This window comes from Notothenia coriiceps, unplaced genomic scaffold (genome assembly GCF_000735185.1).
Source record: "Notothenia coriiceps isolate Sejong01 unplaced genomic scaffold, NC01 NC01_scaffold00037246, whole genome shotgun sequence".
NCBI classification, from domain to species: domain Eukaryota; kingdom Metazoa; phylum Chordata; class Actinopteri; order Perciformes; family Nototheniidae; genus Notothenia; species Notothenia coriiceps.
The window spans coordinates 7,107,020-7,131,931 of NW_011369947.1; the positions used below are offsets into that span (position 1 = coordinate 7,107,020).

Genomic DNA, 24,912 nt, shown 5'->3' on the forward strand with positions numbered 1-24,912 from the left:
GTTATTAATGGGGACTCTGCTGAAGGTAGCTCAAAGACTCCTGACACCACAGATTTAGCGCTTACAGTGTTTATTTGGATTTGGCATTAGCGAGAGGATTTTTGGGGTTTAATTTGTCAAAAAGCTACCGATTGAATTTCCAAAAGGTTTTTGTGTATTGTGAAACAAAAACGTCGGGAGATAAATTATGGTCTTTCGTTTTTGTGATTATATACCACCACACAATGTGTCATTACGAAGGTAAAAGCACCACAGGTTTTAGTACAGCACTGAGTGGAGCCTTCCAAAAGGTTGAATTGGTTGATATGCTGTGTATCAGAGTTGGTTTGATTACCAACATGTTGAAGTGTCCTTGGGCAAGACACTTAACACAAAGCTGCTCCTGTTAGCATGAGATGCATCGAAGCTGCTTTAGGATAAAAGCTCAAATGCATTTGTTGGCTAATGTTCTGTACTTAGAGGCCATAACCTCATGTTTTGATCTGATTTCATCAATGAAACAAAGATAACCCTATTGTACCTGCACCTAACAGCAAACAGAGAACCCTTGACTTACAGTTAAGTTAATAAGCCTTTTGCAAAATAATTATTTTTACCGTAAGAAGTAACGCATTTGGCTTTCAAGAAGATGTAGAGGCGTAAAGGTGGAATGGAAATATTCAAGCAAAGCAGCACTAACTGAAATATATACTAATTTAAAGTTTAAAGCACTTAATGTACTCAGTTACCGCTAAAGCTCTAAATCAGTCTTTTTTTAATCATCACATTTTAGAGTCCACAAGCCTTGAAAGTCATTAAAAGCCTTATTATTGGACAGATGAGTCTTGAAAACCATTGTTGAAACATAATTTTATCCAAAGCTGCCTTCAATTGATAAGAGTTGGTCTCTTCGCTCACTACGCAGAGCCTTCAGCTACTGTAGTAAAGTTGCTATGGTAACCTCCCCTGCTTGCCTGTGCTGCTTCATATCATCTGATTGGTTGTCAGTCCAAAAGTCAGTAGTATCAGCCAGCGCAGGGACTTTCTGCTAGTCATGTGAAGGCAGCTTTAGGTTGATGACTTGCATAAAATCAGCATTAAGATTTCCCTTGGAATTTTTAGATTAAAAAAAAAAAAAACTCTTTGATATCTGAGTGTTTTCCCATCACTACTTGGAGTATTTTGTCAAGCTTTGTTTCTTAGAAAGTGTTTCTTCAGAAAGTTACCCCTCTAATTCTCTTTAAAATAAAATAAAGTGCGGGCAACGAACACATTCAGGGTGTTTTGAAGAGGTAGACACCAAGAGGCATTTTCAGAACAGAAAAGACCTCAAAAGGGTTTGTTCAATTATGTTTTAGAAGTTAGCAAACACTGACCATAATGCTGCAAAATACTCTTTTTAGCACTTATGTTCTTTATTTTAACCACATGTTCATTAATGAGGGTTAGCTTTATATGCTACATCCTTTAGAGCAGTGGTTCTCAACCTGTGGTACGCGTACCACTGGTGGTACGCTAGCTCCCGCTAGTGGTACGTGGAGGAATCTGACATATAACAAATATTTAAAAATATATATATTACATTTTTCTTTTTCTTTTTTTTTACTTAAAGGAGACCTATCATGTTATATTTGAATAATATATTGTAGGGCCATACCTATATAAGGTATATTTATAAGTTTTCTTTTTCAAAATACCAAACATCATGCATTTTAGCCATGCCTCATTTCGCTCTATTTTCCTCTCCTCCACCCCGTCTTTGGCTGCAGCTGACCACGCCCCCCTGCAAAGGAGGGGGCCGAGTTACGAGCGTCATTTTACCATGCTGTTACCATGCCACGGCAACCTCTCATTCCCCTGATTAGTGGAGAGTTGGCCATATAGGCGGAGCTCCTCGTCACTGACGTCAGACTATTTTCAAATCTGTAACAGTCTTTTTTTTATTTAATTTTTTATTTAACCTTTATTTAACCAGATAAAAAGCATTAAGATCAAATCTCAATGCGGGATCTGTATCAGATCCCGTTTTTAGAGATTTTGGGTATGGAGGAAAAGAGAGAGGGTTGTGTTTTCTGACACTTGGTGAGTTCCCTGACACAACGGGGACACATATTCATGTATAAAAGACGTACAAAGGTGCATTTTGCATGATAGGTCCCCTTTAAAGGTGGGGTAGGTAATTTTGGAGAAACCAGCTTCAGTGCGCTAGAATTTGAAAATACGCAACCGGAAAAAATCTGCCACTTCCTTACACAGGGTGTCTGCGGGGTCTTAAAAAGTATTAAAAGTTGATAAATCAATTTAGCGAAAATTAAGGCTATTAAAAAGTATTAAACGGCATTTTCCAAGGTATTAAGAAGGTTCACAGCAACGACAACATGAAACACCCTTTAATTTACTGAAACGACACATGAAATTTTATCGTCTAGAAGACACATGGAAGATCGCCCTAGGACTGCAGCACTCTTGCCTTTTTTGAGGGCAATTCCCTTACAAACCAGTACTCTAATAGTTTTTCCTAGAAGTGGACTCTAGGACAAATTTAATTTTGTTACTAAAATTTTAGTTAGTCTTCATATTGATACGTCATTTTGAACCAGACTGTCAATTGGTTACGAATTAAGTCACTCGTGGATAGAGTCGCTAGACAGAATAAACAAGTAGTATCAACGGACTGAGGGGCAGCACATCTTATTGATGCTTATGCCCTCCCGATGTAGACCGGTCACGACGTTACTATGGGCGCTTCTGGTGCGAGGGCCAGGTCTAAATAGTGTTATTGTCCGGTCGGCTTACCCGGCTTCGGCGGTTTCACCCAGACGTTGAATGGCGGAGGTGGTCAGATAATTAACAACGGCCCTTCGATCTCATTCATCAAGCCGGCTAATTATCAAAAGGTAGCAACAACGGTAACGACGTCGTACACCACAGTGCGAGCAGCAAACCATACCGAAGGTAAGCGAGGCCAAGGGTTTTGCTAGTTCCGCTCAATGTACTAGGGGTACAACACGTTTTTTCGCCAATCGAGGAAGCCAAGCTAGCAACAGTCTTTCATTTCAACGGCTTTTCACAATAGTGGTACCAATACCGTCGTGACGTATTAAGAGAATTGACAGTACGGAGGCATTCTACAAAGACACTGACCACTCATTGAGTTGGTTCTAGTAAGCTCTTATCACAGTACCCGCTGGCTCAAACGAGAACGGGCGCAGTTGGCCCTATTGCGCGGTGTATCGTCTTGAATTTTTCACGTAGTAAACCTTTTGCAAGAAGCCCCCGCTTTGAGAGTCCTAGAATGGCGACAAACTCTAGGTCAACTCATTGAGGTGAGCACGTGGGTTGACTAGAAGGTCGTAGAAAATTGAAAGTGGTCGCAAAGACCCACTCGTTTTGTCTTCCGTTTTTACGGGCGTTTGTGTGTCGTATCTCCTCTCTCGCTCGTGACTTGAGCTTTCTTTCGACGCGTTTGCGCGGATAGAGGAGAAGTAGTGTCAGTAACTTCGTAAGCTAATAAGCTCAAATATATGCGTACTCGCGCGCTATGTCTAAGATAAGACTGTACATACTTCTTGTTGTTGTTAGCACCCTATAATAGCGCGTGCGTATAGGGTTTCCGGCTAGACTGCCAATGCTTATAGGAGTATAACGGAACATATACCTGTACCGCGACGACGGATCGTCTATCTCGCATATTGTGGCTGTTATGCTAGAAGTGTTCTTATATGATACTCATATGGCGAGTACCGTCTGAACACGTACAACCGAGATAACATAAGTAGTCGCGAAGACTTAAACGAATATATATGCGTCAGTACCCTCGTGGACCGAGCTCAAGCTATTGGACTTATATATTAGAAGGAGACTCAGCAGTAATCGAGCCAGTGGTGACCTGTCATACATCTTGTATTCGAGTAGCCAATGGATGGCCGAATAGAGAGGCGCGGCCCGGAAGAACGCCGTTATCCTTGCTCACCTGTGGCACCCGTCAAAGGTCATTTTCTTTTAACAAGCGGCCAGGTTGGTACAGACAATTTTCAAATTTAGAGGCAGTTTTAATCCTTTTCACGGCCAGTCTCCAGAAGAAACAATAAATAACTCGAAATTTTGTTTACTATTGCTGAGACAAGATACATACTTTATTATAAATTATTTGCCACTGACGGAGAGAAAAAGAGGGGGACGAAGAACTGTCGGGTCGTCGTCGTCCTCTGCACCCTCTCCCTCCGCCCGAGAAAGGTTAGCAATAGTCTTTTTACTAGTATATCCCGTGTGTGCCTCGGCAACCTGGGGGTCTCGCAACGCATCGACCAGATGGGTGGAACCCTGGCAATGGCATCAGGCAAATAAGGGGGGGGGGGGGGGGTGTGTGTCTCGCCTCGTTCCGTTGCTTGAATTTTATTATTCGTCGTAAAATGCCGCGCTATACGTACCCCGCGGAACACCCCNAACTGTTCTGTAGGATAACACTTTACTGTAGGTGTGAATCTATACGCCTACTGCCTGAATCTGCTTCATGGTTTCCACTTTCTTTGCTTCATTATTAATTCAGCAGGTGAACCTATATGTTCATAACATAGTGTGTGAGCTCAACTCTAAACTCAAACAGAGATGTTTCTGTCAGCTCAGATTTTATTTCTGCTTTTTTAAACTGTAGTCTGTGCTCATGTGTTCCCTTTAAATAAAATCATTTTGATTCTAAATATGTGTGTGTCTTCTTTTCTAAGGTTGCAGAACTGTTGTCTTACATATTGATATCTCTTTTCCATTTTATTTATTTGCATTGCGTTTGATACAACGATAATCCAAAATTACAGAAAGTAATCAGGCTACCTTACTTTTATATTATGATAGTCAGATTAGGTTACTATCTTCAGGGCCCAGGAGTTCAAAACTTTTAATCTCAATCAGATCCGATCAAATTTTGAAATCCCATTTTTTGTGATCCAGGATCAGACAAATCGGCCAGATTTTGTCCCTGGAGTTCAAAGCAATTCAGGATAGGATCAGCCTGATCCAGATTACGATTTTTCAAGATGACTACATCCTGAATATCAGTGCTTTAATCCTACCGAGCGCCATCTAGTGGACATGAAAAATAATACAAGGAAGACAAGAGCCCACATTGCAGAGACATCCGCAATTACTTTTGAAAGGTGATGACAGATGATGGACTTTTTTTTTTGTTCTAAATTACATTTGTGATTGACAATCTTTGCTGTTATACTTTTATAAGCATAAACATTTGGTTGAAAACAAAATAGGCCACCACAAACGTGAGCAAAAATGGAAAAAATTAAATGTATTTCCCATGAAGGCTACAAATTGTGTATTATTTCAGTTAACAAACGTTGCCATCTTATTTAAATCTGATCTGATCAGATAGGGATTAAAAGTGTTTAAGTCCTGGGCCCTGGTAAAAAGTCAATGTAGCTCATAATGCAGCTGCACAGTGTAAGCTTCAAGTTCAACAACATTCAAATGTATATGTGTGACAACTGAATATCTCTCTATTGCATAAAGAAAATACATGTAATAAATTACCAAATTGTTCCTTAATTTTCATTTTTATGTTTTTACAAAACAACAAAGTGGGAAATAACTGAGTTAATTAGTACTTAATTGTATCTAGGCATACACTGTATATTTCATTTATACATTAAATCTAAACAATAGTAAAAAAACATAAGAATATAACAAGCTTCACTTAATTCCATGATAAGAGGGCTGAATAATAACAAATAAAATATAAATTCTCAATTTTCCCTGTGCTGCTTGAAATAAACATTCAAATGTAAATTGTATATACATATGACAAGTGAAACTTACAATTTGATCACTCTTCATTTTGACATGCAATCAACTGATATAAGCATTTCCTTTTTTATATATGTTATATAAAACATAATTTCCTTTGTTAAAATGTAAATACCACATGTGCTCTTCTGTTTCAAGGTTATGTAAGGCTGCACATTACAGTGATTTAGAACAACTAACAAGGCGTGTGACACTGTGTCATTACGCCTAACAATTCCTCTCAGCTGTTTGGAAGTCTCTGAAGCATGACATGTTTGTCTGTATCTCAGGCTGCACTTACATGACACATTTAAACACAGAGCATTTTTCATAATGCTATTCCTCGAAATGCATATGCAATGTCAGTTTACATCATGTCCGTCGCTTCCACCTGCCAAAGGATGTGCCGGAGAACTCAGAAATACAGGTTAGCAGCTCTGAAGCATTGAGCAGGAGTTTTGTTGTCTTACTTGACAGAGTGAATTAAGAACAGGTCCAGGGGTATTGATCACCACAAATGGGATCATTTTGCAGACACAATGGACATCTTGTTAATTACAAGCCTTTGTGAGCATCCACACAGCCAGAAAAAGAGCAGCAGGACGGCCCACATAAAAACCCTTTAACTGCCAGCACCACCATTTGGTAGAGCACATTTTGCGTGTTGATATCTTGTTGAAAAAAAAAAAAAAAAATTGAACTCCATCTGATTCAACCAGCTCTACCCTTTGGTTGACATGTTATGCACAAAACAACCTCTAGATGTCACTGTGGTTCAAACATAATGCCCTTCAGCTAGCTTCAACTGAGAAAGTTGGCAATGCTAAAAATCACTGCTGAAGAAATCACTCTTTTTGGTCAACTTTTGGAAGGTAACCATATCATTTTTGACATATTTTAGTGTCAGAGCACTGACTGAACAGAATTAGATAACTTGATGCACAAAAAAAGTTTTGACAAGGGTGTAATTATTTCTTTGAAAATATGCTCAACCAATCGGTCGAATTGGCCTTTTATGGTAAGCCAGCAATATGACTTTTTCAGAGTTTCAGAGATGTTTTCCAATAAAATATGGTAAATAAATGGCTAGATTCATGGTAATATTACTAAATCTAGTACTGCCTTATGAGTCTCAGAGTGAAAGAGTGATAATAATTTATATAGCACCTTTCATGCATGGCAATCAGCCCAAAATTGCACACAGATGAGCAAGTTAGGCCAACACAGGATATAGACATTTGCTGTTAGGCCAGTGGTTTCCTGTTAAGCCAATTCAGCATCTACAGTAAGATGAGCAAGTCTTTTTTTTATCATGAAAAACACTTTACATTACTTTTTTGCAATTTTTTTTTTTTCCAATTATAATTTATTATCTTTTAGCAATATATCTGGTTGTATATATTGCTAATTTTCCATAAAAGAAACGAATGTATTTGAGTTTGTGTTTTATTTGACTTTCATGCATACAAATACTGTAGGCTACTGTATATGATGATTGATGTATATGATGAGGCCAGCTCGACCATTTGGTAGAGGCTCATAAAAACAAAACTGTGTGGTCAGTCAAAAAGAAAATGTGTTTGTGCTTATTTGTGGCCCATTTGATAAGAAAATGCAAAACAATTATTTTTCCATATCTTTTTTCTTGGTCCGGCAGTTAAAGGGTTAAGGAGGGTAATGGAGGAAGAGGTGTGCTGACACCAGAGCCACGTTTTTCCCTTTTACGATGTTCGCCAGGTTGCTTGTATTTCAATCTAGTGAATAAAGTCAATATGTTCGTTTCATTATTATGATTATTATAACCTGTGTATCCTTGTGACTATTATTATTTTGTTGTTTTGTTTCCCATTGTAAAGCGTCCTTGGGTCTCTTGAAAGGCGCTATAAAAATTTAAAATTATTATTATTATTATCACATATGACATGTGATGATAAAGTCTTTTTTTATTAGACTCTACAGGACCTCCAGCAGCATGGCCGATCTAGAGGTAAAGAGAAAATGTAATGCAACCAGAGATAGCAAAAGTACACATCTCCTTTAACTCATCCCTCTGAAATACTCTGGCAAAAACACATCTCTTCAAACTCGCATATCCACCCTGATCATTATCCATCACACATCCTCTGTTTTTATTTATTTGGTTATTTCATTTATTTATATACTGCATTGTCTTGTTTATGTTTCTTATGCTGGTGTTATCTATTGTGTATCTTGTTTTTTGTGTATTTGTACTGCGACCTTGAGAGCCTTGAAAGGCGCCTGTAAAAAATAAATGAATTATTATTATTATTATTATTATTAAATGTAGACTAAACTTCTTTACTCAAGTCAAAGTAAAGAGGCTTTGAAATGTACTTCAGTAAAAAGTACCCATAACTAGCAGCTGTTTTAAAGAGTACCGTATTTTCCGGACTATAAGTCGCACTTTTTTTCCTAGTTTGGCTGGTCCTGCGACTTATAGTCAGGAGCGACGTATATATGTTTTAAATGTCAATTCATGCTGACTGACATGAACCGTCTACAGCCACCAGAGGGCGCTCTAGGCTTGTGACAACTATATGCTGCTCCTGTACCACTGAAAAAAACGAAGAAGAGAGCGGACGGTTCTTCCGGGTTAGCTGCTTGTTAGCCATCTGTTGTTAGCCGTCTTGTTAGCTTGTTAGCCGTCTGTTGTTAGCCCGCCGTCTTGTGTCCGGTGCGGCGCAGGGTCCACCCCTACCAGCCCAGCGGCCGAATGCTCAGTGGGTGCGTCCGAGATGCCCCGTCTGTCCCAGCAGTCCTCCGTCGGAGCGCGTCAAGGGGTAGAAGCATGCCACCCTAGCCCGACTCGCAGAGCCAGCCTCCAGGTAGAAGGCATACCTTCTACCTGGAGGCTGGCTCTGCGAGTCGGGCTAGGGTGGCATGCTTCTACCCCTTGACGCGCTCCGACGGAGGACTGCTGGGACAGACGGGGCATCTNACGAGAAGTATGTGGTCCAGACGGAATAGGGAGTGTCACGACGCAATGCCGGGCTGGTGTGTCGCCGCACGCAACTTCGAACCGGCCGCCCGGCTACAGACTTTGAGCTGGTTGTTGGTTAGTGTACTTAGAGGGCGGGACTGTGTGTTTTTTTTTTTTTTTTACGTTTCGCCAAACTAACCGACCTCGAACATGAGCGTATACTAAGCTACCGACTGCGAAGACGCTCCGCAGTTTTCAACTCTGTACGAGTTGAAACACGCGCTCGGTGCGGTCGTTTGCGAGGCACAGCGAAGGGTGTTACGTGTCAAGCCGCTTTTCACTGAGTGGGGTAAGTTTCGACTTACCACTTCGCAGTTGCCGTGCGGCGACACACCTGCCCGGCAATACGTTGGGCGACGGCGGGCAGGTTGGGCGAGGTGTCAACTCGGTAAACAAGAGGGAGAAGTAAGTGTGTCGGTTTTTCCAGTTGACCCTGCTCTGGGAAACACAATAATCTATCAGAAATTAGGACAGCAAGCCACCTGCATGTACGAAGGGGACACACACCTACGAACGTCTTTCAGTCACAAGTTTAAAGCGCGACACTCGTAGTTTGGGTCTTTTTTGTACTGTTGCCCTCGTTACCACACACACACACACAGCACACACACACACACACACACACGACTACACCACACACACACACTACAAACACACACACACACACACACACTACACAATTGGCTACACAAGAGGTCAGGAACGTCACGAAAGTACGAGAGTGCAATGGTCAAGAAGAGAAAAAGAGATGAAGGCTGTGAGAAGAGAAGAGAGAGAACGAACGGTCGGTCGGCCACAACGCTACGTGACAACTTTCTCTTGTTCAACACACAAACACACTACACACACACACACCACCCACCACACACACACAACACACACACCACACCACACACAACACACAATTGCGTCACAAAGGAATGACGTCCGAAGTACGAGAGTGCAATGGTCAAGAGAGAAAAAGAGAGAAGGCTGTGGAGAAGAGAGAGAGAGGAACGAGACGGTCGGCGGCCACAACTGCTTACGTGATCGACAACTTTCTCTTGTTCAAACACAACACAAACACACACACACACAACAGCACACACACACACCAACACACAACACACACACACACACACACACAACACACACACGCACACACACACCACACCACACACACACACACACACACACACACAACACACACACACACAACGGCAACTGTCGTCGACTCCCATAAAATTAACTGTGGTGACTCTCTTAATAATGTTTGGAAGGTTTAGAGAAGTTCAGAGAGACGGGCACAAACACACAAATGTACAAAGGACGTAGATGTACAACCACACACACAAAATGTCCTCGTAACCCTGAGACAATAGGTCACGAGGACAATTAATAAACATAAGAGAACTTAGAAATTTTTACACATAAGTGGGCAAAGGGAGAGTCGACATTGAGTAGTCGCCACTACACGACGTAATACTTCTAGAAATTAACCGACAGAAAAAAATGTTCGGTTACGTTTGCGCCCTTAATGTTGCAATAGCGGAACGATTAGACTGACACACACGTACACGTAGGGCGGAGGTGTGTCCACTAAGACGCCTAATAACCAACAACAAAAGCAGGGACTGAAGATACGGTGACCACGTTATTGTGCTACTAGACCTGGCAAGAGTGAAATGATGCGTAGACCGCTCTTGCGTGCAGACAAATTCCCACAAATCACAACATCCACGATGAACCTTGTTATGCTAAACAATTCACGAATGAATTCTCATCGATAGGACTTAGAGACCAATCAATTATAAAGGAACACTACAAACAGGAGCTCCGACCAAGAAAAATAAGTATACATCCCGTCGGCCCGTTCGAAACCGCGCGCGCTCATTTTGCGAATTTTACTGAACTGTACCAAGGTTACTTCACGTTTGCGAGTTCTAGTCGACATCAGGCCAATGTAGTCTTGCGGCAGAACGTTCACGGGTTCCCGCTGAGGGTTCCTGATCATCCCTTTAGACCCACTGTGACTCGGTTAGCGGTGACTCCCGGCTGAACGCCCTCATCGTTGGGGAGGATTAACCCTTAGAGCCCCATCACGAAACGTCTGACTAATAAAGTGTAATTTGGTTTAGATATGTATGGATCCAGAGCTTGAACCAGTTGAGCCCAGAACTTGTTTTTCAGGCCTCACCCCTCGATTCCACCGGGTCCGTCTGCGTGGCGTTACGGCTGCGCCACGGCTTTTTTCGGCATATTTCCTGGACAGGCTACTTTGTACAGACAAAGTCAATAATAATAATAATATTCCAGTTATAAACGACATGAATCAAAGAGGTGTTGCTGTATTTTAGTGGTAAAAAAATGCATTCATCATCATAATTATTCTATAAATATAATTTACACAGTGCCTGTAAACCGAAGGAGAACGCTGGCATTTCTCCTCCGACTTGAAAGACTACGGAGGGATAGGGTCTGCAAAATTAGTTTATTTTGGGGATGGGCCGGATGCTCTGACCGGTCCACTTCCTGCCCGGCGCCTCTGCAACGCCTCGCATCGAAAATAGACTTCAATCCTAATTCAAGCGGAGTCCAGCGGCGAGACGCTTCTGGGATGCTTCTACGCCGTAACGCGTCTGGTGGAATAGCACCCATTGACTATAGTGGCCGTGATCTTTGCGAACGCCGCGGCAGTAACGCGGCATTTTCTTTACAGTTTACGTGGGAAATAAAGAAATATTGTAATTGATTGAAAATGTCAAACTGTACCGTGTATGAAAAGGTGCTACATTTGACCTATTAAATCACAAGAAGGTGATTTAAACATAAATGCTGTAGTCCTTCTGGTAAGCGGACATGTCTTCCAGACTTCCAGAAGGGTTTTTGGAAAATCACTTTAAATAAATGTACTTATCCTTTGACATCTACACAATCTGACCTCTCAGGCTGGATACTGATTTAAAAACATGTAATTACTTGTACTTATACTAATCATTTTGATTTTCTTTAAATAAATGTAACAGGGACATCAATGAACATTTCTGAGTAAGCCAAGAGGCTATTTTTCATCTGTTGTCCCTGGAGAGATGTCACCCTAAACACTTTAAATATATATCTGTGATTGTCTCTACTACTGTATGTCTGGATATGTATGTTCTTCTTTGTTTCCCTAAAACAAATGTTATCATTAAATGACAATGCAGCCCATAAACATCAATTTGTAAGACAAAATAAATGTAATGGATCAAATAAGAGGAGTTAACACACGCACACACACACACATCAATGTTTCATTATACATGGGAGCATACAGAAACTCTTTCATTAAGACTAAGAGCAAACATTACTTTTTAAACGACAAGCTAGATAAACACAAAAGGAGGAGAACATTCTAACATTTTAAAACATGTTTTAAAAAAAGGATTAGTCATAAGTTTGATTGATTTGATGTAGTAATCGAGGTTTCTCAATCTGGACATGTTCATGGCATTTTTGGATCCTTAGTATGCTATACTAAACTGTGATCAGAAATTAAATCAAACTTCATTTATATGGCACTTATCGTACTCAAAGGTAACACAAACAAAAAACGTATCAAAACAAAATCAATACTAACTCAGGTAACAAACTGAGCAACACTTAGCTTTGTGATTAACAAGAACAGCAAAACAGGAATGAATGAAATCGGAATACATTTTATAAATACAAAAAAGTGTGAATTAAGAATAAAAAAATAAATAAAACCACATACAATTAAAATAAGAATACCAAAACAACAACAAAAAAAGCTGGGTCTTGAGTTGAAAAGTAGGAACATGTTCCAAGGAACCTCGAGGAGGCTGTTCTACAATCGTGTGTCATAATCAGGGGTGCACATAACTTCCTTAGTGAGTTACTCAGAACCAGGAGAGTCTCCCTCCGCAGCCAGTTGGCGGAGTTTAACAGCAGCCCCGTCGGTGCACACGGCGACTGACTGTCGTCCTGTGATCTAAGCGTCTTCTGGAAAAGCTTCACAAGTCCGTCGGTACGCAAAGGCGCTTTGTGACACAAGTGACGTTACCCATTTCAGATGTTTGCCGCGCATGCGTACCTGCGTACCAGTTATGTGCACCCCTGGTCATAATAATAATGCCGTGGGTCTTTTTTCTAACTTGAGGAATAATTAAAAGGCCGGTTCCAGAAGACTCAGGCTTCTAGAGGGTTCAGGTTCAAGTTTGACACATTTGATAAATAGGTAGGCCCAAGAATGTTAAGAGCTTTGAAAACCATCATTAGGGGTTCTAAGGAGATCTACAGGAGGAACACGTATGAAAATTAATATTTTATGCAAATATTTCATGGAACAGAGGAGGAGGGTTCTTTTTAAGGAACTTAAGATATAATAAGGCAATGAAGTCATGCTTCGCTTGATTAAATAATGGTTATGGACATTTGAAGCTGTAAAATAACATTATTTTTGTCCGATTACTTTGGATAAGTTGTAAATCTTGCTTTGTGTTTAATGCCACAGGCGTGTAATGTTCTTCCAATCCATTCGGAGCAATTTGTTTGATCAAAAACAGTTAGCTGTGGGTGAAATAAGTGGCTTTGCTGTTATTCCAGGCCAGATTTGTTTGCCACATTTTCCTGAACAAATCAATATTGTCCACCTTGCCACTATAAATGTGACATTCTGAATATGAAAACCAAACAATGATGGAATACACGGAGAGCACAAACTAATATTGAAAGTGCTGAAATCTTGAAGACCGTGTCCTCGCCTGCCCTCGGAGGAATGAGGACTGGCCTCTGACTTTCAACAAGACGCATGTCCACATTGATCTTCATCTTGACTTTCGTCCATCTGCTCCATCACAACTGGCACAGATCCATATTCCAACACTGGGGGTTGATACATGTTGACATCATATAATGAAGGGGGCAAAACAGTTAGTGTTTTCCATCATTATGCTGTTTGATACAAGACATCTTGGAATAAGATATTTAAAGGGCAAATGGCCTTTTTTTTCTGCATTTCACCAATAAAATGTTTTAATTTGCAGCAATCCAAAATATGTTGGATTTCCCACATCAGACTGAAATGCATCTCATCCTCATAGTATTACTTTCTTTTGTGCCCAACCATCACAGCAGGCGCTTATTCAGTTTACACTCTGAGAATGACATTAACACATACAGTAGAAGCAGATGATGCATGTGTAAAATATGTTTGATGTTTCACAGCAAAGGGATATCCAACTCTGACTCATTTATTTTACATTTTAAGATATGTCAAATCAATTGGTGCCTGGGTATTGGTTTATTTACTTATTTCCCCCGTGACATGGCAATAGGACTATGCTGAACATTTTAAATGTTCTGAGTCTTATTGTATGTTAATTTCAATGATGAATATCTTCTGGAGACATGCAGCAGTTTGTATATTGGCTAAATATTTGCAGATATAAGCATCTTGTGGAAATGGGCATTCATCTCTAAGAAAGCTAAAAGTAATCCTCTAATGCAGTGGTTCTCAACCTTTTTCCACCAAGTACCACCTGAGAAAATAGTTGGCTCTCCGAGTACCACCATATGACCAATGTTAAAATACAGTCTATGCACAGTTCATGCAGGACTCGGAGGCAAATGTATTCATAATGCCATTATTTATTGTGCTCTCTCTCTCTCTCTCTCTCTCACTCACTCACTCACTCACACAACACAAGTGAGAATATAAAGAACAAAATAATAACTTATTCTCACACAACAAATGTCAACTGTACACACATGTCATTTCCTGGACCTATACCAAAGTGTGAATGTAGGCTTCCTGCAACAACCCACATCGAAACAGAAAATGTCCTATTGGGAATTCAGTTCCAATAATAATGAAGCCTCCAGGAGCAGATGAGCCTAATAGCTCATCTTCAGTCTGCTGATGTTTGCTATTGCCATTTCTGTGGTGGCAAAGTAAAAAAGAAAAGAAAAAACATAAGAAAAAAGATAACAATTAAGCACAAGTGTGTGCTTTTTCAGCTTTTGACCTCTCTCCATCCTTTGAGCAAATGCCTTCTTCCTGAGTCACTTTTCTCCTCCATCACAGCGGCTGTGCATATCACTTTTGTGTTGCTGGCGGAGCCTACGCTTGTACTCGGCTGATGACTGTCCTCCTCCTCATTCACTTGTTCACTTTCGCTGGTAATATTCTCCTCTGTACCTCTCTTCCGAATACCTCCCGTTTTGAGCCACGTTTTTAACATCATTCAGCTTTCTTCTTTCTTTAGCTTGCTTGCAACGTTCGGTAATCGTTCACGGGTAGTATGGTCGTCATTAGCAACGCCAGAAATAAAAAAAAAATGTTTTCGTTTCTAAATCTAAAAATAACAATAGCCTATTAGAACTAATTTAAACCACAGTTTCAATTATCTCAAGCTTATTTTCATTCGTTGTAGTATTTTGATAGTATGATTTATTTTGTAATTAATGTTATTCAATCAAGCCTCAAACTGATGGCACTTGTCCCTATAGCCTGTTTTAAATTGAAGTTGTCTGAGGTCCTTACCATCAGCTGCTGTTGCAGTAATAAGTAGTGTACCTTAATGTCCCAAATGTGCACAATGTAGTGACTGCTTTTCGTCTTTTTGTTTACTTAGTTGTGTGTCCTGTATTTTATATGTCTGTGTTATGTGTAAAGGTTAAATGTGGGGTAGGTAAGTTTGAGAAACCGGCTCGAGATACACTTTTTGTTACATTCCATGGAATGCTCTTAACATCCCGATAGCAATGAATATCTGAAGTGTTTTGACACATACATAAAAAATGTCATCTGTGGAAGCCGTACTACTGTAAAAAGCACGACCAATCATCTGAGCCGGCCCGGCTAAAATAACTGGATGGCCTACCCTGCCTGTCAGCTTCCATCTGTGCACAAACTTTATCTTGTGCCTCATTGGTCATGTGCGCATTTGTGTGTGTTGGAGAGGAGGGCTCTAGTAAGGAAGTGGCAGATTTTTTCCGGTTGCGTATTTTCAAATTCTAGGGCACTGCAAGCTGGTTTCTCCAAAATTACCTAACCCCACTTTAAAGGGGACCTATCATGCAAAATGCACTTTGTACGTCTTTTTACACATGAATATGTGTCCCGTTGTGTCAGGGGGAACTCCCAAGTGTCAGAAAACACAAACCCTCTCTTTTTTCCTCCAATACCCAAAATCTCTAAAAACGGGATCTGATACATATCCGTGCATTGAGATTTTATCTCAATGCTTTTAATCTGGTTAATAAATAAAAATAAAAGGTTTCTGTTACCAGATTTGAAAATAGTCTCGTCTAGTGACGAGGAGCTCCGCACTATATGGCCACTCCCACTACATCAGGGGAATGAGGGGTTGCCGTGGCATATGGTAACAGCATGGTAACGCATGGTACATGCGCTCGCTACTCGTCCCCCTCCTCTTTGCAGGGGGGCCGCGTGGTCAGCTGCAGCCAAAGACCAGGGTGGGAGAGAGAAAATAACGCGAAATGAGGCATGGTTAAATGCATGATGCTGTTTGTTATTTTGAAACAAGACAAGCTTATAAATATACCTTTATATAAGGTATGTCCTATATATATATTCAAATAATATGATAGTTCCTTCCAGTAAAAAGAAGAAAAAAAATGTATATATATTATTTTTATATTATTGTTATATGTCAGATTCTCCCACGTACCACTAGCGGGAGCTGCGTACCACCAGTGGTACGCGTACCACAGGTTGAGGACCACTGATCTAGGTAACGTCCGAAACACGAACTTTAAAAGTATCAATAAAGTTTCAACGTTACAAAATGAGACAATCAGCTTTTTTATTGGTTGTAATTTTTATTGATACCATTTGAATCGTGTGACAATTGCCATAAGCGAGCAGCCCTGTGAGTGTGTTGTGTGTGGTGTGTGTGTGTGTGTGGTGTGTGTGTGTGTGTGGTGTGGTGTTGTAGTGTAGTGTGTGTGTGTGGTGTGTGTGGTTGTGTGTGTGGTGTGTGTTGTGTGTGGTGTGAGAAGAGAGTGAGAGTAACAAAGTATATTCAGAGCTGCTGCCTGCCCTACAATCTCTAGTGTCATTGCTGTTGTATGATTGGGTGTGCTACGGTATTAGCGTACTACAGCACCGCGCTGCGCTTTTAGGGTTGATGCTGACCAAACGTTGGCCCGGGGTCCCCAGGGTGTTGTTGCGGACTGCTGCACTGCTAACGCGTGCATAGTTAACGTACATGTAGCAAAACAAGAACGGCGTTTCTTTGCAACAGAGGTGCGGCGGGGGCTTGCAAACAGCCTCCGCTCCACGTGGTTTCAACCAAGCACGTAATATCGATGTTTCCAACCAACTACGGTTTAACTTACAGCTTCCCCATATTTATTTGTAAGTAGATTCGAAGAAGACATGATTACTGCTGCCGCTAGCTGAAGCTTGGTTGCTAGGTTACTAGCTGGGTTGTGGCTCCGATAACGGGGCCGGGGGAAACCACAGTTAGGATTGTGGTTCCAGTGTTGATTTATTATCAACACAAATTGTGTGGGGGGAATCGAAAGGGCCCGACCGTACTGTACTGCACCCCGACATTGTCCCCCAAAACGCATGTAACGCAGATCTCAAACAGAAGTACCTGTCAATCCGATCATTTGAAGACCTTCTAAATCATATTTAACCGTTCTTTTTTTCTGCGTCATATTTAAGACCTTTTTAAGGCCTTAAATTCAGATTTTCAAATTTAAGACTTTTTANTCCCTCCCTCCTCTCCCTCCCTCCTCTCTCTCTCTCTCCTCCCTCCCTCCTCTCTCTCTCTCTCTCTCTCTCCTCTCTCTGTCTCTCTCTCCTCTCTCTCTCTCCTGGTCTCTCTCTCTCTCCTGGTCTCTCTCTCCTCCCTCCCTCCTCTCCCTGACTCCTCTCTCTCCTCTCTCCCTCCCTCCTCTCTCCCTTCACGTCTCTGCATCCTCCCCGTCAGTCGTGTGGGAAGCTCGGTGAATGCGGCTGCAGAAAGGAGCCAGCACACTTCAGCGCCTGACACGGATACTGCTCTGTCCTACAGGAGGAGTGAGGGGGGACACCACCAGCTCCTCTCCTCTTTGAACCCGTTTCCTCCGACTGGATATTCTTTTGGCTTTAAAGAAAGAACTATTTATCTCCATGATATCTCCTTCAGTGGACGCGCGGAGTTGGCAGTCCTCTCGTGCACCGCAGCACACTGAATAGCTGCATTATTTCCACGCTCCGGACTCCTGTTCCTCTCCGCTCTTGTTTCTCCATCACCTTTTTTCACCCAAAAGAAAATCCCTTTGCATCCTGTAAATTAACTGAAGAGAAAACAGTTTGTTTTGCAGAGAACTGGATTTACGCCTGTATTGAGGATAACGTCCTGATGCCCTCACCCTGATGGAAGCCTACCTCCAGCTCTCTCCCTGTGCGCAACTTGGCCCCGAACAAACCAGTGTTTACTCATTGGATGGTCGGGCGTTTCTGAAGCCAGGCGCGCAGTGCTGGCTCTCCGTGCCCTGACACCCAATTACCTCCTAATCCAATTTTGAAAAAACAAAACAAGCTCCAAGAATGACAGACTTACTTCCCTGCATCGCTGACCGTCTTGCGCCTTTCTTCACACCTTGGAGTCTCCGGATGCGCTGTCAAGATCTGTAAAAGCTGTCTCTCTCCCCCCTCACCATCTATCTCTCTCTCTCCCCTCACCACCTATCTCTCTCTCTCCCCTCACCACCTATCTCCCTCTCTCCCCTCACCATCTATCTCCCTATCTCCCACTTGCAAACCAAACGAATGCTCTCCCATGGAGGTAGCACAGCCACCTTGGGGACCGAGCGAGAGGGGTGATTTTTACAAGCAAGAGGAGCCCGTCAGCAAGAGACGCATCGGGTGAAATCGGAAACCCCCCCCCTTCTCTACCTCCTCCTCCTCCTTCTTCTTTCTCCATCTCCACCGCACCCCCGCCAGTTTGCTCGGATCGGGTTGATATACAGTAGCTACATGGGGAAGTAGGGGGCTGCTTAGGAACCTTGTTGCGCCCCTATAAGTGTCCTACTTCAGCCGGGAGCACTGTCTGTCTCCATGTCTCCCCGATGCTGCCCCGTGTCTCCGGAGGGAGCCGCATGCACCACCACCTCAGCTTTGGGTAAGTGTAACATCTTATCATTTATTACAATTCCATCCGTTTCCTGAGTTATTTTTATTTCTAGATGTTATTTATTATCACATGGTGTCCAATGTGGGATAAAAAGGTTATCAAACCCCCTCAATATGTCAGCAGTGGGCACAGTCCCAACTGTTCCCACTGGTCTCACAGTTGCTCTCCTAAATACCCTGAATGCTTAGTGTCGCTGCGGCTGGCTTCAAATGAGAGGAAAGAGAGAGAGAAAGAGAACTTTGATTATGTTGAATATGCTGAGAGGTGACGAATATAGTCGTGCTGCTGTCTTAGACATTTTGCGAGACGATGCTTTGCGCTGTTGAGTGTCAGGATAAGATGCTGAGATGTCTGAGAGAGAATCTGCATCAAACATCAATAATGAGGGTGAATCATTGTCAAAGCCGAAGCTACTCACTGCAATGATTCCATTAATTAGAAGTGTGCACCATTAGCATGGCAATTTGCATATTGTACTACTTACATTAAAATATTTATGGTCCCTGATGCTGTTTTTACATAAAAAAAACGTTGACAATGATGAAATATTACAATTTCTGTGTAATCAATATCAAATATGCATTTTGATGGTTTGCTTTCTGTGTGTGTGTGTGTGTGTGTGTGTGTGTGTGTGTGTGTGTGTGTGTGTGTGTGTGTGTGTGTGTGTGTGTGTGTGTGTGTGTGTGTGTGTGTGTGTCTCTGGGCTGGTTTGCACATATGTGCGCCTATGTGTGTGCATGCACCTGTCTCTTCTTTCTCTCCGAAGGTTACTAAATGGTTTTCTGGGGGAGGATTTCTAACCGGCGAGATGCTGCTCGTACTCCTGCTGGCAGCCTTTTCTTCCTCCATCTCCGGCTCCTTCTCCTCCTCCCTCTCCTCCCCCCCCATGTCGGACGGACCCCAGATGGCAGACCCGTCCGCCTCGGACTTGATGGTGGAGACCTGCAGCGTCTGCTCCTGCATGTCCGTGGAAAACGTGCTGTACGCCAACTGCGAGAAGATCACCGTCTATCGGCCCACGCAGCTCCTCCCGCCGGCCTCATCCCTGTACCACTTGAACTTCCAAAACAACTTCTTAATAATCCTCTACCCTAACTCCTTCCTCAACTTCACCCACGCTGTGTCACTGCAGCTGGGGAACAATAAGCTGCAGAACCTCGAAGCTGGAGCGTTCATGGGGATGAGTGCGTTGAAGCAGCTGCACCTGAACAATAATGAGTTGAAGGTGCTGCGAGCCGACACTTTCTACGGAATAGAAAACTTGGAATACCTTCAGGCTGACTACAACTTGATCAAATACATAGAAAAGGGAGCTTTTAACAAGCTGCACAGGCTAAAAGTAGTCATCCTCAATGATAATCTGGTACAGGCACTCCCTGACAACATATTCCGCTTTGCCTCACTCACACACCTGGACATACGGGGGAACAGGATCCAGAAGATCCCCTACATCGGGGTTCTGGAGCATATTGGGCGAATAGTAGAGCTGCAGCTGGACGACAACCCCTGGAACTGCACCTGTGATTTAGCACCTCTCAAGGCATGGCTTGAAAACATGCCCTATAACATTTTTATCGGAGAGGCCATATGTGAAACACCAAGTGACTTGTACGGCAGACTCCTGAAAGAAACCAACAAGCAGGAGCTTTGTCCCATGGGAACAGGAAGTGACTTTGATGTAAGGATGCCACCTGCATCGCCTGATAATGGGCAGTCACCTTCAAAAATGTCCCCGACCACTGTGGCTCCTCTGGCAACGAAAGGGCCAAAAGCCACTGACTCATCCAAGATTTATGGTAATGGAATTGTGGCCGGTTTACCCCCTTTTGGAAGAAATAGCCAGATTGTTTCCTTTCAAACACGGACCCCTCCGTTGACGTGTCCACAGCCCTGCAGCTGTAAAGCCCACCCCTCTGACTTTGGCATCAGCGTCAGCTGTCAGGAGAGGAATATTAAGTTTTTAGGTGATCTTATCCCCAAACCCCCAAATGCCAAGAAACTTCACCTGAGTGGAAATTACATCCGTGACATAAGCCCGGCTGATTTCCAAGGCTTTGAGGGATTAGATTTGCTCCATCTTGGCAGCAATCAAATTGTCACAGTGCAGAAAGGTATTTTTTCTAACCTCACAAATCTGAGGAGACTGTATTTAAATGGCAACCAGCTGGAACAGTTACACCCAGAGATGTTTTTGGGCCTCACAAACTTACAGTACCTATATTTGGAATACAATGCCATAAAAGAAATCTTAGCGGGTACATTTGATGCTATGCCGAACCTACAGCTCCTGTACCTCAACAACAATGTACTGCGGAGTCTCCCTGCCTACATGTTTGCGGGTGTGTCTTTAGCCAGGCTGAATCTAAAAAACAACCACTTCATGACCCTACCAGTGAGTGGTGTCTTGGACCAGCTGCGAACATTGACCCAGATAGACCTAGAAGGGAACCCGTGGGACTGTTCATGCGATCTTGTCGCCCTTAAACTCTGGCTAGAAAAGCTGAATGATGGAGTGGCTGCCAAAGAGGTGAAATGTGCCTCTCCTGTGCAGTTCTCCAACATAGAGCTGCGTCTCTTGAAAAATGAGATCCTGTGTCCTAAGCTTATTGCTAGACCTCCATTTATTTTCACTGGCCCCACCCCTATGTTGACGTCAGTGTTGCCTGCCGGAGTTGGAAAAGCCCCGCCGGCAGGTCCTGTGCCTCTCTCAATCATGATCCTCAGCATCCTCGTAGTGCTTATCGTGACTGTGTTTGTGGCCTTCTGCCTTCTAGTCTTTGTCCTGAGGCGGAATAAAAAACCAGCGGGCAGGCAGGAGGGGCTTGGGAATCAAGAGTGCGGCTCCATGTCGTTGCAGCTCCGCAGACACGGTCACAAATCTGGCAAGAAAGGCTCCATCCCGGGAGACGACTTGGGAGGCGAGACGTTCATCCCCCAGACCATCGAGCACATGGGCAAGAGCCACACCTGCGGGATCGGACGCTCCTCCGACATGGACGCTGGGTTCAAGTTCGCAGACTCGCAGAGGCAGAAAATCATCCTGCGGAACAGCGCCGACAAGGATAAAGACTCGCTTTCCACCCTGGAGCGCAACAAGCGCCTCAGCACCATCGACGAACTCGAGGAGTTCCTCCCCCACCGAGAGCCCAGCATGTTTATCCAGAACTTCCTGGACAGCAAAAGAGATTTCAACAGTATCGGGATGGGCGGGTACGAAATCCGCTACCCCGAAAAAACGCAGGATAAAAAGATGAAGAAGTCGCTGATAGGCGGGAACCACAGTAAGATCGTGGTGGAGCAGAGAAAAAGTGAGTATTACGAGCTCAAAGCCAAGCTCCAAGGAACGCCTGATTACCTACAGGTGCTCGAGGAGCAGACTGCGCTGAGTAAGATGTAGGGATTGTTGTGTTTGATTTAGTGCATTGATTACATACACAAGGAGGTCAGACACACATGCAGGCAGACAGACACACAACACATTTGCCTTTCTCTGGTTCTTTCTCCCCCGTTGGCCACACACACACTGTTCAACCCCCCCCCCCTCGATCTCTTTCTTTCTGTCTTCTCCTGTCTTCTCTGCAGCACACACACACACACACACACACACAAACACACACACAGCAGCACACCGCACACACACACACACACACACACACACACACACACACACACACACACACACACACACACACACACACACACACACACACACACACACACACACACACACACTCCCACACACAGCGAAAAAGTGCCTTCTGGAAGTCCTTAATGACCAATGCAGAGAAGGACAAAATGGCTCCACATCACAAAAGCTATTACTAAAATCATCGTGGATCTATCTCACAGTAAAAGACCTTTTGGATTATTCACACATGTACGAATCCCACATAAATACAGCAGGACACCCTAAAAAGCAACCAGACAGTCATACTCTCTTTTTGCTGCTATTGAAATGGGTACTTATCTTCTTATTTTTTAGTTTTTCTCGTTGTTCTTTTTCTCCTCCTTTTGTTTTTCCAACCAAATCGATGGGGTGTTGAAAACAGTGCTTGAGAATATCCCTCGCCGTCTTCAATCCCCCTTTAACAGAAACAAGAAAAAAAACTAAAAGGAGGGCTCGTTGCTTGTTGTTCTTTTGCTCTGGAAAGTATCCTAAATCACCGCTTCTGGGATGAGATTTAGAGTTGGTGACTCAATGGATGCTACTTTGCTTTTATTTTTTATTTGCGGGGATATCTGTTTGTTCTTGGGGCTGCCCTCTGGAGTCGGCTGCAGACTGTCTGCCACCTTGTCTGGATTACCCTCCATTAGCAGAACACCTGCTGTTTGCCAGGAGGCTCCATGTAGGTGCTGCAAAACTCTTTTTTGGGGAATGATTTCATGACTTGTTCTCTTTGTGTACGGAGCCATGTTAAATATAGTGTCTTCAGAATGGAGTTGTGTTTCTCTTCAAACTTGCTACATGTATGTTTTGGGTGAAACGGCACACACACTGTCAGAGGACATTGTTTCTGAAAAATGACAAACCCGAGGATAAAAAATTACAAAGCTGCTTGCCATGTAAGCGTAACCTGGAATTTATTTTGTAAGTCTTACATTATTTGTATCTGTGGGACTGGTTTGTAAATTACAAGGAAGGACAAACACACACACACACACACACACACACACACACACACACACACACACACACACACACACACACACACACACACACACACACACACACACACACACACACACACACATTGTGCGACGGAACGTCATCAACAAGAGACTACAAGCCAGAATTGTCAAACGAACCGCTAGTATAATTCAATCGGTGATCCGCCCCCCCCTTAACAGCTCTCAATTGGTAGTAAAAGAATTTAACAACATAGTTAATTTATTTTTCTATGCAGGATTATTTAAAGAGTTATTGGTATTATTCAGAGAGAATAATACACGAAGAGTGGAAAGGACTTGATAGAACGATGCATCAGAGGCTAATTGAGGACTGTTGAGTCGATTCAAGGGTTCTTGTTCCTGAGAACTGGACCCGACGTGGACGAAGGGTTGTGAAATGTGATCTGTGATGTTTCCTTTTTATTGTGTCGCACGACAAGCCGAGGCCTGATAGAGTCTGTGAGGTTTCCAGCAGTTTCCTTATTCTTATATCTCCCACAGTATCTTGTAAAAGGTTTCTTATTAACATTATGCAACCAAAATAAATGTGCATTAAACTTGATATGGTTCCGGTATTGTTGGGGGGATGGAGAACATGTTGCAGGGGACGAGGAAAAGCTCATTGAATTGAAGCTCAAAATTGTTCGATCAGGGCAGAATCATATCATAAAACACCATGTGCAATATTAGTAAAAAAGAAAATGCTCGGTCATAATGGCTTCAAATAATTTTTTTGTTTAATTTATTTAGTTTGAGGTTATATTGTCAAGGCAGGTTCTATTTCGGAATTCTTTTTATCAAGTTAACTCTATCCGGTCCTTATTTAAAAGGTATTGTTACGTTAAAATTATGAGTGTTTATTGACATTACAAATGAATAGAATGTATCTTGGAAAGTATAATAAATACAATTTTCTATCGGTCATAAATCTCCTGTATATTGGTTAATTTTCTCTTGTATAATCATGTTGAAATCAAGGTATTAAAATCAGCACCTATTTGCAATGTGTCCCCCTATTTATTTTAGTTAACGTCCTTTTAGCTCTTCAAGGCTGCTTTACTTTGAAAGAACAAAAGATTCCTCTTCTGAAACTGGCGAGTCCTTTAATGCCCGCTCTTCCTTTCCCACAGCACAGGTTGGCTTGTGTGGCAGCTCAGTGTTGGGCAGACTCAAGTGACAGAATGCTGTACTTTGTTCGGTTCATGTGCAAACACTAGCTATCCTTCAACCGTAATACATGTTTGCTTAGTGTTTAGTTCTAGGCAGCTGACAGGGGAATTTGTGTTTGCTACACCTAAGGCCATGAAAGCATCTTAGGTCATGCAGTTCCTTTCACCA

The 24,912-nt window shown here is 42.6% G+C and overlaps 1 protein-coding gene across 1 annotated transcript; it reads left to right on the forward strand.

The window, feature by feature from the left end:
- The first annotated feature begins 17,718 nt into the window (after positions 1-17,718).
- On the forward strand, positions 17,719-22,491 carry slitrk4 (SLIT and NTRK-like family, member 4). The gene is made up of 2 exons (XM_010794668.1): positions 17,719-18,894; positions 19,673-22,491. The coding sequence occupies exon 2, from the start codon at positions 19,715-19,717 to the stop codon at positions 22,301-22,303; it is 2,589 nt and encodes an 862-aa protein (XP_010792970.1). The 5' UTR covers positions 17,719-18,894; positions 19,673-19,714; the 3' UTR covers positions 22,304-22,491.
- The last annotated feature ends 2,421 nt before the right edge of the window (positions 22,492-24,912 follow it).